This window comes from Dromaius novaehollandiae, chromosome 19, assembly GCF_036370855.1.
Source record: "Dromaius novaehollandiae isolate bDroNov1 chromosome 19, bDroNov1.hap1, whole genome shotgun sequence".
Taxonomy (NCBI): domain Eukaryota; kingdom Metazoa; phylum Chordata; class Aves; order Casuariiformes; family Dromaiidae; genus Dromaius; species Dromaius novaehollandiae.
In genome coordinates, this window is record NC_088116.1 from 5146513 (window position 1) to 5160732 (window position 14220).

Consider the following 14220-nt stretch of genomic DNA (forward strand, 5'->3'; position numbering starts at 1 on the left):
GAACTCCTGTGGATGATTCCCTCTATTTGGCCGTATCTGCCTCCCTTCCCTCTTTTACATTCCTTATGGTTTTTTTTGAAAAAGTATTTAAGGCATAACTTAAACTATAAACATGTATTTAAAATAACTCTATGTATTTTCAGAGAGGAGGTGGAGAGTTTGTTCTTTGCTTCCCTCCCTGCCTCCTGCCTGCACTCCTTTAGCTGGAGTTTGCTGTAACCTGGTGTGCGGTACAAGGCGCTTTTTCCTCATTTTGCCGTATGGGGTCTAGCACAGAAGGCCGGATTCCACTGCGGCTCTTAGAAGATCATGTTATTACTGTTATTGCTGAGTGTGAATGGGCATAATGAGTTAAGCTCTAGATGCTTAATGTGGATTTGCTGGCTTGTGGGGCCCATCAGGAGAATTCGTTCATTTGCCGTTTGCTTCTTGGCAGGGTTCGGGGAGTTTGGGGAGTGGGTTCTGTGATTTACTTAGTGGCAGCCAACTACTGCTTGTTATTTTAACCTAGAGAGGGAGAAAGTTGCAGGCAAGCTGTGGGCACGGTAGAAATTCAGCAATGTTAGAAAGCGTCAGATGCTTTGGATGTGCGCAAATAAAACATTGTGGATGGCAGAAAGTGGTATTTAGGCACCTTTTCATGATGAAGAAGGTTTATGGTCTGGGCCACAAAGTTGAGTGCTGCTGCATTAAACAGCTTTTAATCTGGATAATAGACAGTGACTAAGCAGGTTCCAAAGTGGAAGTATCCCACACTAAGTCTAATAAATATTTACTGTATGAGGTTCTATATCTTAAGGGAATTTCTTTCCAGCACTACATTTAATCTCAATCAAGACCACAGTAAAAGATTTTCTAAACTATAATTTTCCTTCCATAAATTAATTGGAAACTAAATCTAAGAATTTTGTGGTTCAATCTTTTTGAATATTTGTATTTCTTACTACTAATGACAGCCTTGAGAAGGTGGCTTAGATTTGGTCATAGTGTTCATGCTGCAAGTTCATCTGCTTCCAAGTTGTGAACTATCACGTTTCACTATTTTAAAATGGGTACAGTTAAAAATAAAATTTGAGAGGAGCAGCACCATTAGTATGCAAGATGTTGGTCAGACTCTCTAAGCATTTTTAAAACTTCGCTGTTCATTTTCAAGCTTCATATTGCAGGGATCACTTCCAATTAACATAAAGGTATGCCATGTGGCATACAGCAGCACAGATTTGTGAGCAGAGACCTGTGCGCCTGTCACCTCTGCGCTCCCTCTGCAGAAGACGCTTGCACCTCCATGGGATTTATTAGACAAAATACAGTATCTGACTAGAACAGCTGATTAGAAGAAACATAAGTGAAAATAAATTGAGAGGGACTGAGGATATACAGTCAATATATAGAAATCAAGTGTTTTGTGACAAAAGGGACTTTTGAAGTTTGGAAGATGTGCCCGGACGATCGTGGTGTTACGATTTCAGGGTGCAGATAGGTGTTCCAGTTGCTGGCAGAGGCGTTTTGCTGTTAGGCTGACTGGTATGCGGTGACTGTAACGGGCGGGGGGCAAGCTGGGGGCCGGGGTTTGGGCTGCTCTGAGGAAAAGTTGCTGCAGCTTTGTAGGATCGAGTTGTTATAATGTGTGTAAATGCCATTTCGTTTCAGCAACAAATTGCTCGTCCTTCTCAAGAAGAAAAGGTAGAAGAAAAAGTAGAAGAGGAAAAAGCAGAAAAAACAGAGAAAAAGGAGGAGGAAAAGAAAGATGAAGAGGAAAAGGATGAGAAGGAGGAATCTAAGTAAGTATATGTACTGAAAATGAGTCAATTCCCTTTAGATTGCAGTGACTTTTTTGCAGTTTTTTTGCAAAGATCAAGATGGGATTGGTGTTAGCCTGACAGTGAATCTTGACTAAGGATTGTTCATATTTCAGTTAGTTCTTGTGCATTAAGCACTTATTTTTGGACATATCAGTTTCCTTGTCTGTCTGAACTAATCAGACTGGTGAAAAAGTCAGAGGACTTTATTAAATTGTGACTTGCTGTTGGTGGGGAGTTTTTTGATGTTTTGTCAAAGTGTTTGTATTTTCTTTGGAGTTGATAATGTCATGTATCTGTGTTATTCTCTAGCAACTCTAACTTTTGGGGAATAAGTGAACTCTGTTTCACTATGAAGTGGCCTTTTTTTCTTCAAATCAAAACAGGAAGTAAGATCTGATGCACAGTTTTTACATCCATTTTCAGGAATATCTGCCTTTAATAGCTCTCAGAATGTGTCTGAATTGTTTTTTTTAACTATTCTCAGAGAGAACACCAAAGAAAAGGACAAAACTGAAGTTGCACCAGAGGAAACGGAGGAAAGGGAGCAGGCCACTCCTCGGGGCCGAAAAACTGCCAATAGTCAAGGTCGTCGTAAGGGCAGGATCACCAGATCAATGACAAATGAAGCTGCACAAGCAAATGCCGCTGCAGCTGCGGCCACTGAAGAGCCACCACCTCCTCTCCCCCCGCCACCAGAACCTTGTGAGTAGCATTTAGGGCACTTGGGGACCCATGTGGTAGTCAGGCACTTCACTGGCATAAGGCTGTATTCCACATATGCCATGCACTTTGGATTTTTTTTAATATTACATCTTTATTCTTAGGCCTGCTTACAATTCTTTGAGTATTAGGTACTGTTACACTTCTTGCATGTAAGCGAATTGTATATAGCTATGACTGTTAAAACCATGTGAGAAAAAAGCAATTGAGCCTTTCAGTGATAACTACTTTTTTTCTTAGTTTGCAGGGTTAAAGATGGATCCGATTCAAGTGCCTTTGACACAGATTGACTTACAGGCTGTAGCTCACAGAGGTTATTGCTGAATAAGTAGGCCTGATATTTGAGTACTTTGGGGAGTTTCATAACTGGAAATAGATCCTCACAATTTTTTTTTGTTTCTGCATTAGATGGCGAGGGATTTACTTAAAGTAAAAATGTTACTTTCTTGGCATGTATGGTTAGAAAACACTGTATACTATCTCTGGCTGCATTTCTAGGAAGGCTGACATAATCTGTGGTGGTGCAGAAACACAAGCAAACAGAATACCTTGTGGTTAGTAAATAATTATCCATGACAGCATGGGACTTTATTTCTCCTCTAGTGCTATGCCATGTCAAAATCTGTTACTCTTAACTCTAGCTGGGGAGTTGCAGGCAGAGATTCTTCTGGAGTTTGTAACAAGTTTCTTATTGCTTAAATATTCTGCACATCAGAAACAATATAGGATGTTCATTTAACTGTAAACATCAGAGATTGCAGCAGTTCTGTGGATATGGCTTTTTCCCCCCCCTCCCAGCTACTAGGCTGAGGCAATAATAACTTTTGGTTTTAGGTTTGTTTGTTTGTTTGTTTTACAGTTTTTGCAGGATTTCTTGGAAAATCCAGAGTAGTGAGGTAGTGGATCAGATACTTCATAGTGTTCTATTTGTGTTGCTTGTTAATGGAAGTAAGGCTGATCTTGCTTATACCTAGCATCTGCTTTTGAAGAGTTCATGTTGCATGCTATGCATAATTGCAGATCAATGAAAAATGAATAGAGGTTTCTGTTCCTGGAAGAGCAAAGTCTGTTGCAGCTTAATGCCATTCAGAAATTTGAACAGAATGATATCAAATCCAGAAAAGTGAATGAAAAGTGTTTTGCATTGAATCAAAGTTAGTTTCCTGTTTCTTATACTTACTATTCTTTTTTTTGTTTGCTTGTTTTTGTTTGTCTCTGTTTATCCAGAGATTATAGGAGACTCGATGAACATAAGATAAATAGATTTCTTGGTACGCCCTTCTCAGTAAATAACCATTTCAGTTTTTTCCACTGTAGTCAATGATATATGGTGGGACGAGCTCATACCATGTTGGACTGTGTATTTCTTTTCTTTTTTCAGTTTGAATTCCTTTTTTCTTTCTCCCACAACATTCTGATCTCCTTGCACAGCATTGTGACATCTGTTCAATGCATTGCAGCAGTATGGATGCACTTAAAATAGGAAACAGGGAAAAAATGTGGAAAAATCTCTCAAGATCCTTCACAGTAATTATTTTTATAAATGATCATGTGTATTAGTGACTCAGAAAATGAGCAAAATAGGACTGGGAGAAAAGTGCAGAACTTTCTTTGAGGAAGTACCTGATAATTGTGAACTGTATTTAAAAACAACGGGACACTTACAGTATCTTTATTTCTGAATCTTGAAGTGTGTTTGAAAACTGGTTTAATTCGTGTTTTACCCTGAGTTATCTCCGTATCTGCCTTATAGGATCAAGGTTAAATTTGAGTTGAGAATCAGTTTTGCCTCTTCAGACTCTGCTGTAGTCAAGGCACTGAAAATTTATTATTAGAAGGCTAAAATATGGATAGTTAGAGTGGAGAAGGTGCCTCGCGATTGTAGAATATAGCACGCTTGCCTTACAATGTTATCTTAATGTAAGGAAGCCTGACAGGTACATAGAAAAGAATGGATCACATAGAGGGAAAAAAAGGGCACAACTGGCATGCTCTGATGTTTCACATGCTTTTTTTAGTGATTGATAGTACTTATTGGCAGCTTAAATACAACTTTAATGGTAAATAATCTTAGTTGCTTGCAAGTCTTACTTGACAGTTATTTAATTATCACACAGTTTTGTCAGCAGAACGGTTGAACAGTTTGCTCTGCTGAGAATGCGACGGCTCCTACTTTATCTCTTAATTTGGTTTAACGGAAGCTGACTGCTTCCCGCTGTCAGAAACAGCTTTCCCAAGTGACTTGAACGAGCCTTAATGTAAATAGATTAATACATTATGGGATGCATGATTGTTGCTGTAAGAGTGACTCCTGATCTTTTCTCTGATGGGAGTCTTTGTTTCTCTTTCAGCTTCTGCAGAGCCTGTGGAGACTTCTCGCTGGACAGAAGAAGAAATGGAAGTTGCTAAGAAAGGTAAGTCTTGTAAAATTTTTGATTTACTTCTAAATACTTTTTAGTCTTTGCAGCACTACATTGAATAACTAATGTGAAATTTGCTGGGTTTTCTTTGTTTTTTCTTTAAGAAGCAAATACCTTCACCAGACAAAATCAGTTTTTTAAGACTTGTACTGACTTTACTCCTGTGGGCTACCTAGAAATATTTGATGTTTGTATTTCACAATACAGTCCACAGAAATATGTGAAACAGATGCGAAGGTGTGTATTTCATATGTAAATTTTCAAAGTAATATTTTTCTAAGTTACAAAAAATCCTTTGATGTAAGACACGTTCTTTTCACAGAAAAGTTCGTGTATTTTACAACTCATCTAGTCATTTGGCAGATATTGTCACCTTAAAATATGCATAAAATCACTCTTTTGGCAGTCAACATATTAGCAACAGCAAAGAGTTAAGTTTGAAGGCTACATAAACAGACGTTCAGGTAGAAACAGTTTGTTTCTATCCAGTAAGAAGTAGTCAAATACGTTGTCACAGTGAGAATTCTGTCAAGGACGGCACTATTTTTACTTAACGCTACATTGCCTTTGTATCTGCTGGACCCTTCCCAGAGGTATTGTTTTTCCATTTATTTGGTTTGGATAGCTGAATTATTGATCATAGTAAATATTTGTTCTCTTATGTTCGAACAGGCTTAGTGGAACATGGGCGCAACTGGGCAGCAATTGCCAAAATGGTTGGGACAAAAAGTGAAGCTCAGTGTAAGAACTTCTACTTCAACTATAAAAGGAGACACAATCTGGACAGTCTCCTTCAACAGCACAAACAGAAGGTGAGCAAGTGCAGTGGTTTTCAATTATTTGAGGGGGCAACTTAGGATCCCTCTGAAATCATTCATCACAGTTTGCTAAAACTATTTCACAATCACCACTTGTTTCCTTTTCTACTTGTTTTTGTGTTACAACATAAATCTCCTAAAGACACTGCTGATGTTTGCTGACCTGTGGCACTAGCCACTTCATGCTTTAAAACACAGTGGAAATTTTTCTATCAGCACACTCAAGCCTGAATAAATCTTTAGTGCTGTGAAAACCGTAGTCCTTATCAGTGCATCAGCAACTATAGAAGTTCGGGTCATCACTATGGAATAGTTACCTTGAAATATGCCCTGTGTCACAGAATAAGCACTAACCTTATAAAACAGAGCAAGAGTGTTGGTGAGAGGTCAGGAGCTGAAAGTTTGGGAGCATCTAAAGTAGAATAGTGAGGGCTGCAATTCCCCAAACTGCAGTGCCATCCTAGCCTTGTACCTGCCAAAATGAAGAGTATTGGTCTCTGTGTTTGCTGCCCTAGTCCTGTTTTTCCCACAAATATATCTTTAGAGAGTGGTTTATATGCAAACTTGTTGGCATTTTTTGGTCAGGAGCAGCAAAATCTGGTCTGAAGTTGAAATGGTGTCCCCATGTGAATGAATCTCTGCTAAACAGAGATATCTGCCCTTCAGTTCAACCTGAGACTGAGAAATGGGAATGCATGTAAAAGGAATACTTGGAAATTTTCAGTACAATGTAAATGCCATGTCTTTATTAGTCTTCTCGAAGACCCCGTGAGGAGCGAGATGTATCACAATGTGAGAGTGTAGCTTCGACTGTGTCAGCTCAGGAGGATGAAGACATTGAAGCATCTAATGAAGAAGAGAATCCAGAAGACAGCGAAGGTAGCTTTTCTGGGACGGAAGTTTCTGTATTTATTGAGAGGGGCTTATGTTTTATTTAGACTATTGTATGATCAGAAAACTATGTTCTTCTTCATAACGTAGTGTTCAAACACTATGTTTCAGTAGTATTTTAGCAACTGGAACTCACTTCACTAGTTCTAACTGGAGAGGAAAAAGAAATTTAGTATTGAGCACCCTTAAGATGTTATTGCTTAATATTTTGAGATGCTTTGACTATGCTATCTTCTAGAGGCTGAATAGACGGTACATGGTCAAAAAAATTGTCCATGTTGCAACAAGCTGAACCATGGATATGTAATCTTTGCTAGTTAATAATCTCAGTAAAGCTTCAGACAGGCAAATTCATTTTTTTTAATTTGTTGCCTGCAACTGCTAATAATAACAGGCACTCAGCGTTAGGTCTGTTTTGGCCAGCCTTTTATGGAGCTGTAACCAGTAGAATTCGTAAGTGATGAATCAGAGAATATGGCTAATTTTCTCAAGCTGCAGTCTATGTGTAATTTGGTCCAGTTTGCATGGACGTCTCTGAATGGGGAAAAAGTCTTATTTCTAGAAGAAAGAATGCCTTATGTCTGAAGATAAGCTGTATTTAAACAAAGTTTCCCATAGATGCAGTTCTAAGCAATGAAGATTGGTATCTTTGGAACAAGACTTCTGAATATAACCTCTAAGTTCTATGCAGTCATAGCTTTTTCTTAAATGCTTTTATTTATCTAAAAGCTATTTATAATATAATGGAAGTAATGACATAGTAGAAGAAGAGGAGAAAGGTTAAGCTTAACCTTGAATCAGTACAAATTATTCTTAAAGCTGACTTGCAATTCTTGCTGTAAGTTAACTATTCTAGTTTACCTCATTTGTGAATAAGCATTGTTTTCTTGAAAATGTCTCCTTTGCTCTGTGAAAGGTGTAAACAGCGTCGACAACTGGATACCAATTATAGAAGGGTATTGATTTTTGCAGTGAAGAACCTATGTGTAGCATATTTATTATCTAAAATTAAGATGGAATTGGAGAGAAGGTTTTCTGCAAAATGCAGTAAATACGCACTCAGAGCCTGCATACAAAAGGTGACAGATTTTCATGTAAAATCAGTGTTTTGTCACTTCTGCCAATGATGCCTCTAAAACATGTTCACTTAAGTTATTCAAGTTGTGCCTTAGCCACTGTAAATGTTGACCTTATTCTTATAAGAGAATTGCATCATACATGGAAGTACCAAGTCTTTGGCATAAGCATGGGAGTTTACCTATCTGGCTCTTTATAAGGTCAGAGCTAAATATGTAAGCTTATTTCTGCAATTCCTGTCTCCCTCCTTAATCTTTATCTGCTGATTTTTAGTTACCCTCCTTTTGTGAGTCAGTTCTTCAGGGCAAGGGTCTTGTGTTATTGGGATAACTGGCATATATTTGATTATTCAAAAAAAAAGCAGTTGATCAAAGCCTGGTTGGATCACATTAATGTTGAACATTTACACTCAAACTTTTTGTTTTTGTTTTTGTTTTTTTAAGGTGCTGAAAATAGTTCTGATACAGAAAGTGCTCCATCTCCTTCTCCAGCAGAACCTGCTAAACCAAGTGAAGAAACTCCATCTGAGAGTGCTGCTTCGAAGATACTCACTGAGGCAACTGCAGAACAGGAATCTACCATTAAACCTGCAACCAGCACATCTCCTTCCTTAACAACCCAAAGTGTATCAACTGCTGAAAGTCAGAACTCTGAGCCACAGGTTAAAGAAGAAGTAAATAATGAAGCAGAAGAGCCTATGGAGGTTGACAGTAGAAGCCATCCAGTTGAAGCTAAGCCTGTGCTTAATCTTCCAGTGCATACCAAAGCTGAACCTGTAGAGACTGAAATGAGGCTACCAGAGAATATTCAAGTGAAAATAGAGAGTGATACCAAAGAGAGAGATTTGGAGAAACCCAAGGAAAAGTCAGAACCTGAGGAAATGGACTTCAGTCTGGCACAACAGGTGAATGCAGCAAGACAAGAATCCCATTCAGACAATGATTCAAGTGCCACCTGTAGTGCTGATGAGGAAGTTGATGGAGAACCTGACAGACAAGGGTGAGTGTAATTGTTCAGTGTTTCAAAATTGCCATCCTTAAAAAGCTGTTTAAAAAATGTTGTTACTTAGTAGTGATTACACTCAGTAGCAACACTTCTGTTAGGAGTTTCTAATGTGGGAAAGAATCTCTAAAAAGTTTTTGAAGTGCAACAGAGGGAAGTGTTGACTTTAAAATTCTGATGAAAAGCCAGAAGAAGGCTCTTCTGAGGCAGAGTAAGGCGGAATTCCATGGCAATAGACTGACTGGGTAAGCAGCAAACTAGCACAACTCCCTGGAAAGCTAGACAGCAAAGGAAATCAAGCCATTTTGGATCTGTTCAGAGAATGGGAATCTTACTAAACAAATCTCTGGAAAGGATAGTAGCTAACTGAAACAATGAAAATTTGCCAAAGCATGAAAGGAGTCCAGATGCTCTTGGCATGACTTACCATGGTAAGTCAGTCTGTGGTACTTCTGGTGCCGGGTGCTGCAGGATTTTCTGGTACACATCTATTTAAAAAATCAGTCACCTACTCAAAAAATCAAGCAAGTAACTTGGGGAATTTTGTAAGCTCCCCCATCTACCCACTAAGAGAATTAACAATGATCATGTAACTGGATCTGTTCTGAAGTCCTTTGGTTAGGTTTGGGTAGCTGGTTGCTTTTACACAATACTTTAGTACAAAGCCACTCATTCAGAAGTAGATTTGGAATGTTCTTTATGATGACTGGTTAGTGTGGGAGAGTACATGGGCTCTCCGTTTCCTTTAGTGGAAATGTTTGCATGCAGAGCAAAAAATTCAGCGATGAAGTTGTTTTAATTGATTCTTGCTCTCACAGACTCAGTTTAGTAGAATGCATCCAAAACTCTCTGAATTTGACAGGAAAAAACAGCCTGAATAAATCTTTTAGTAAGAGATGACACTTTTATAAACAAATCAAACAGTGTAAAATACTGATACTTTAGTTATCTTTTCATATCTCACATTTATTTGCTTATATCACCTCTAGAGTCTTTTACCCAGTTATTGCAACTGAACCGTATTGTATCGATGGGTAGAACTGACTCTCCTAAAGACTATTAATGATAGTGTAGTGAAAGTATTTCTCACTCTTACCAGCCTGTCTACAAATTAACAGGCAAGCGTCCTGAGAAATGGATGATCTCTTTCTTCAAAGCATATAGTGTCTTCATGCAGTCACTAGTTCCTGAGAACTTAGCCCTAAACAGTGTGGAGAACCCACCTGAGCATGTAGTCCTTTAAATGGACAATGCTGCATGTCCTTGGAACCTTTTTACTTTTTGGGAGAGGTTGACATTGCTGATGATAACAGATCACTAAAAGATTTCATGTGCTGTGATTCCTGCATAACCATAGTATGGCATCAGAGCCACTGCCCCCTCCCTCCCAGTGGTCTTAATATACACGCAGTACCAAGGATAGATGTTAAATGTCAAAAGTATCCAGTATCACTGTTCTGCATGTGCTCTTTTGAAAAGTGTAGTTGACTGTGTTTTTGCACTCCTGCCTCTTCAGGCATCCTCTCTCCAGTTCACAAATATACGAACTCTCTATGTGAAAAATCTGCTATATATGACTGTTTATATTTCTCCTATATAGTAAATATATCTTGTGCTTCCCATCTTTCTTTTTTCCCAAAGCATATTTTGTAACGAAGGTTACACTCTTGCAGTACTGTGTACGTAGAAAACTGCATACTTAAATTTTTGGTTTGGGAGATTTTTGAACACCCTTTTGGTATTTATATATATTTTAAGATATTGCAGTATTTGTGCCTATTTTACTAGATATGCCATGGAACAAAACATGACATGATTTGATATTCCAGCTATTTATCCACTGTTAGTTGTGCTATTATTTTGAAGCTGAAAGAGGCATACTTTTGCCTGTGAGTTTATCAAGACGTTTAATCTTGGTCTCTTTTGGTCCTATTTTTCCCTCCCATCTCTCTTTTTCCAGAATCTTCAGTAGAGAGTCAAAGCCTTCACTGTTAAACCCCACTGGATCAATACTGGTATCATCCACGATAAAGCAAGGGCAGATGGACCTGCAACAACTTCACCATCGAGCTGCTGTCATACCACCTATGGTATGGGATGTTTTAAATGATGTTTGAAGGAGCATCTTTTGTCTGTAGAATTAATTTTATGCAGCGCAAAAGCAGCAAAAATCATAAAGCAAAGGAAGAAACGTATCATTTGCTTTGTTATCATACTTTTGAGGGGGAGTAAGTTAAGCACAAATAAATATACCAGAAATAAACATACATAGACTGCACCCTTTTCAATGGAGGCATTAAGCAAAAGACAGTTACTTTAGTAAATATGTGTATTAATGTACCTGCTGTTAACACCTTCCCCTCCTTGTAGGTTTCTTGCAGCCCGTGCACCGTACCTGTGGGAACACCAGTGAGTGGTTATGCGCTCTATCAACGGCACATTAAAGCGATGCATGAGTCAGCGTTGCTGGAGGAGCAACGCCAGAGGCAGGAGCAGCTGGATATGGAGTATCGAAGCTCTGCAAGTCCGTGTGGCACTTCCAAAAGCCCTAATGTGGAGTGGGAAGGTAGATGGATTTTATATCTGCATATTACGCTGTCTGCCTCACTTAAAAATGAAGAATTTTAGTGTCCTGTTGATCAGTTATTGCTCTCTGATGGCACTTGATTGGAGAAACCTATCCACTGTGACAAATCCTGCTGCAATTACTATGCCAGGGAACTGAAAGAACTACCTCGTAAACCCCTTAGATAAGGCAGAAGAACTTGGCTCCATTTGGGCTAAATCCAAAAAAGACAGTTGTTTCTACAAAGAAATAATTCAATAAGATTAGGCATGCAGGTGAGAAGACCCACATAATTGAGTGCTCTGGGGGAAGCCCTTTTTCAGAAGCTTAAGCTGAATATGAGAGAGAATTCCTGAAGCTGTATGAGCACAAGTAAGAGGACTGTTTAACTGCATTGGTGTACTTGAGCGTTGAGCCCTGGAGTAGGGCACAAAAAGATTCTCGAACAGTCATACTGTAGGCTGTTGGGCCACCAAAGGGCTATGTGAAAAGTTCTGCTCCTGGGAATATGATGGCTAGTTGCATTTGTATAAATAGATGTTACTTGGAGACAGGGTTTGACCTGAACCCTGGGATCTGACCTTTCCTGAATGTGGCTGTTAGTGTGATCTGTGGTAGAGAACAAGGCTAAAACTGTTGTTCGCAGAACCTGTCTGGGTGAGACCAAGTAAGGACTTGCCTGTTACCATTGTTGGCTGCAGGAAAGTGACTCAGATGGACAAGATATTACATCACTTAAATTTCCGCATAAGAGCCAGGAGATACATCCATTAGCTTTCATTAGACATTCATCTTACTGCTTTCATGCTTTGAACTGAAATTATTTTCATTCCATAAACAGCTTACAAATTCCAGCGTTTTAAAAGATTGCCTTTTTTTTAAACAAGAAAACCATATCCTGTGGGAATCCCAGTTCTGAGTGGGAAAGGGTATAACTCTATATACCCAGCTTTCTTTACTACAAAGGAGATACTGTCATAGATGCATAATTCTGCATTCTTAGATTTTACATCCTCATATATTGTTTCTGTTGTCTCCACAGCATTAGCAACATAAACTATCATGTTCTTGGAAACACGAGCATTCTGTATTTAACAAGCATAACAATTTTAAATTATGTTATGAAAATTCTACATCTAAATTAATTTTACCTAAGTAAAATGAAAGTAACATACCAGTTTTCTGCCTGTTAAAATAATAAAAAGGGAGCTTATGTACTTGTGTGTGGTTTTCTTTTTAAAGACTGCGTTTTTTGAAATGTGCTTCTTTAGGTTGAAAGTCTGCAGTTGCCTAAAAATATTTTTATTTATTATTTTTATTATTTTTTATTTTTTTATTATTATTATTAAAAAACCATTTAACTAAATACTACCTGAAGAACTTTTAACATTGGCAGTAGTATATTATGATGTGTGAGAAAGTTCTAGGGTGAAGTCTCTGCCAGCAAAAATCAAGGTTATTAGGGAAGCAAGCAGAGAGGGAGGAATAATGTGGTTAATGTAAATGCTTTCTATGAGCCTGGACATCTTAATCTGAAAACTAGAGGAGGCTGAGTTGTCAGTAGATCTTCAGAACAGCTACTTCCTTAGATCTGTTGTGCATGTGAAATTTCTCCACCCCAGTGTTGCATGCAGGAGAGAGCCGCAGTCTGTTTAAAACTCTGTCATTACATACATCAGAGTATTCATATACAGTGCATATGTTGTAGAGCATCTGGTCAGACTGAAGGAACTGTTGCTGAACTGACTGACGACAATCTACAAAATACTTCACAAGAACACAGCTACTAAATTAAGCAGTATCTTAATACTACTTTTTAACAAGTTTTGGAAAACAACTATAAAATGTCTGTAACTAGTCTAAAAAAAGCAATCTTTGCAAAGGTCAGTTATTCCAGGATAATCAGGTCTGTCTGTATGCTAACTTTAAAATAAATGTCTGAATCTGGACTAATCAGAAGAATAACAAGGGTAACAAGACTTACTTTCTGTTAGTAGCACTGAATGCTATTGAAAGCCAGGAAGCTGACATGGGAATTGCTGTGCTCATGCCTTAGTATGCAAAACTGTTTATATCTTTTGTTTAGAAGGAGCCTATCTCCTGGCTTTAGAATTTTTGGTTACTTCAGTGATGGGTTGATACTTTGAATGTAATTCTTTCTTTTTCAGGTTTAAATATGTTGCAAGTGAAACATTAGGTCCTGATGAATACATTGATGTTGGAATAGGTGCCTTTTGTTACAATTCTGTTGTAGACTGGACCTTTTGACACTAATTTCTAATCTAGGGTTCTTTCTTTCTGATAACCTTAACTTTCATAGGAAAACCGGTGGCTTACATGCCTTATGCTGAAGTCAAGCGAGCAATAGAACAGGAAGTACAGGTGCAAAATACAGCAGCAAGGTCAGCATCACCATACAGGCTATCTCCAAGAGAAGTCAATAAAGCCTCTCCCCAGCCTGATATGAATGCAGCTCGCTACAGTGTTCCCCCAGGTAAATATTTTGTTATATATCACTGTGATTAGTAGTCTGCCTTTGGAAGCTGGACTTCTGCAACTTCATGTAATACAAAATTATTTTCTAAATGCTTTGTGCACTAATGAAAGAAGAAAATAGATTGTTTTTCTGTGTGTGCATGTAAATAGGTACTCAGTTGTATTTTCTAGTTCCAATGAGGTTATGGTTTTTGTTTTTCATTTTTGCACCAGCTGGCTAACATGTATTTTATCAGCCAAATAGGATGAGTTGAAATGTGTTAGACTAGCATAGGAACAAAGTCATCAAGAGTTGTTTCAGCTTAATATAAATACTGTCATATTCACGGGTGGCCTTTCTTACGAAGGGGGGGAGTTGAGGAAAAGAGAGTGCTGCTACTATACTTGACAGTAGTTTCTGACTATAATTGCTTAATAGTAATACAAAA

The 14220-nt window shown here is 38.3% G+C and overlaps 1 protein-coding gene across 7 annotated transcripts in view; it reads left to right on the forward strand.

Moving 5' to 3' along the window:
• The window catches only part of NCOR1 (nuclear receptor corepressor 1), a 74350-nt gene that overhangs the window by 37708 nt on the left and 22422 nt on the right, over nucleotides 1-14220 (forward strand). For all 7 annotated transcript variants that reach the window (XM_026101376.2, XM_064523208.1, XM_064523209.1 and 4 more), the window contains exons 16-24: nucleotides 1651-1781; nucleotides 2287-2504; nucleotides 4874-4936; nucleotides 5615-5754; nucleotides 6513-6639; nucleotides 8172-8727; nucleotides 10691-10820; nucleotides 11101-11296; nucleotides 13617-13790. In XM_026101376.2, coding sequence (XP_025957161.1) covers nucleotides 1651-1781; nucleotides 2287-2504; nucleotides 4874-4936; nucleotides 5615-5754; nucleotides 6513-6639; nucleotides 8172-8727; nucleotides 10691-10820; nucleotides 11101-11296; nucleotides 13617-13790 — 1735 coding nt within the window. The remainder of the gene's footprint in view (nucleotides 1-1650; nucleotides 1782-2286; nucleotides 2505-4873; nucleotides 4937-5614; nucleotides 5755-6512; nucleotides 6640-8171; nucleotides 8728-10690; nucleotides 10821-11100; nucleotides 11297-13616; nucleotides 13791-14220) is intronic.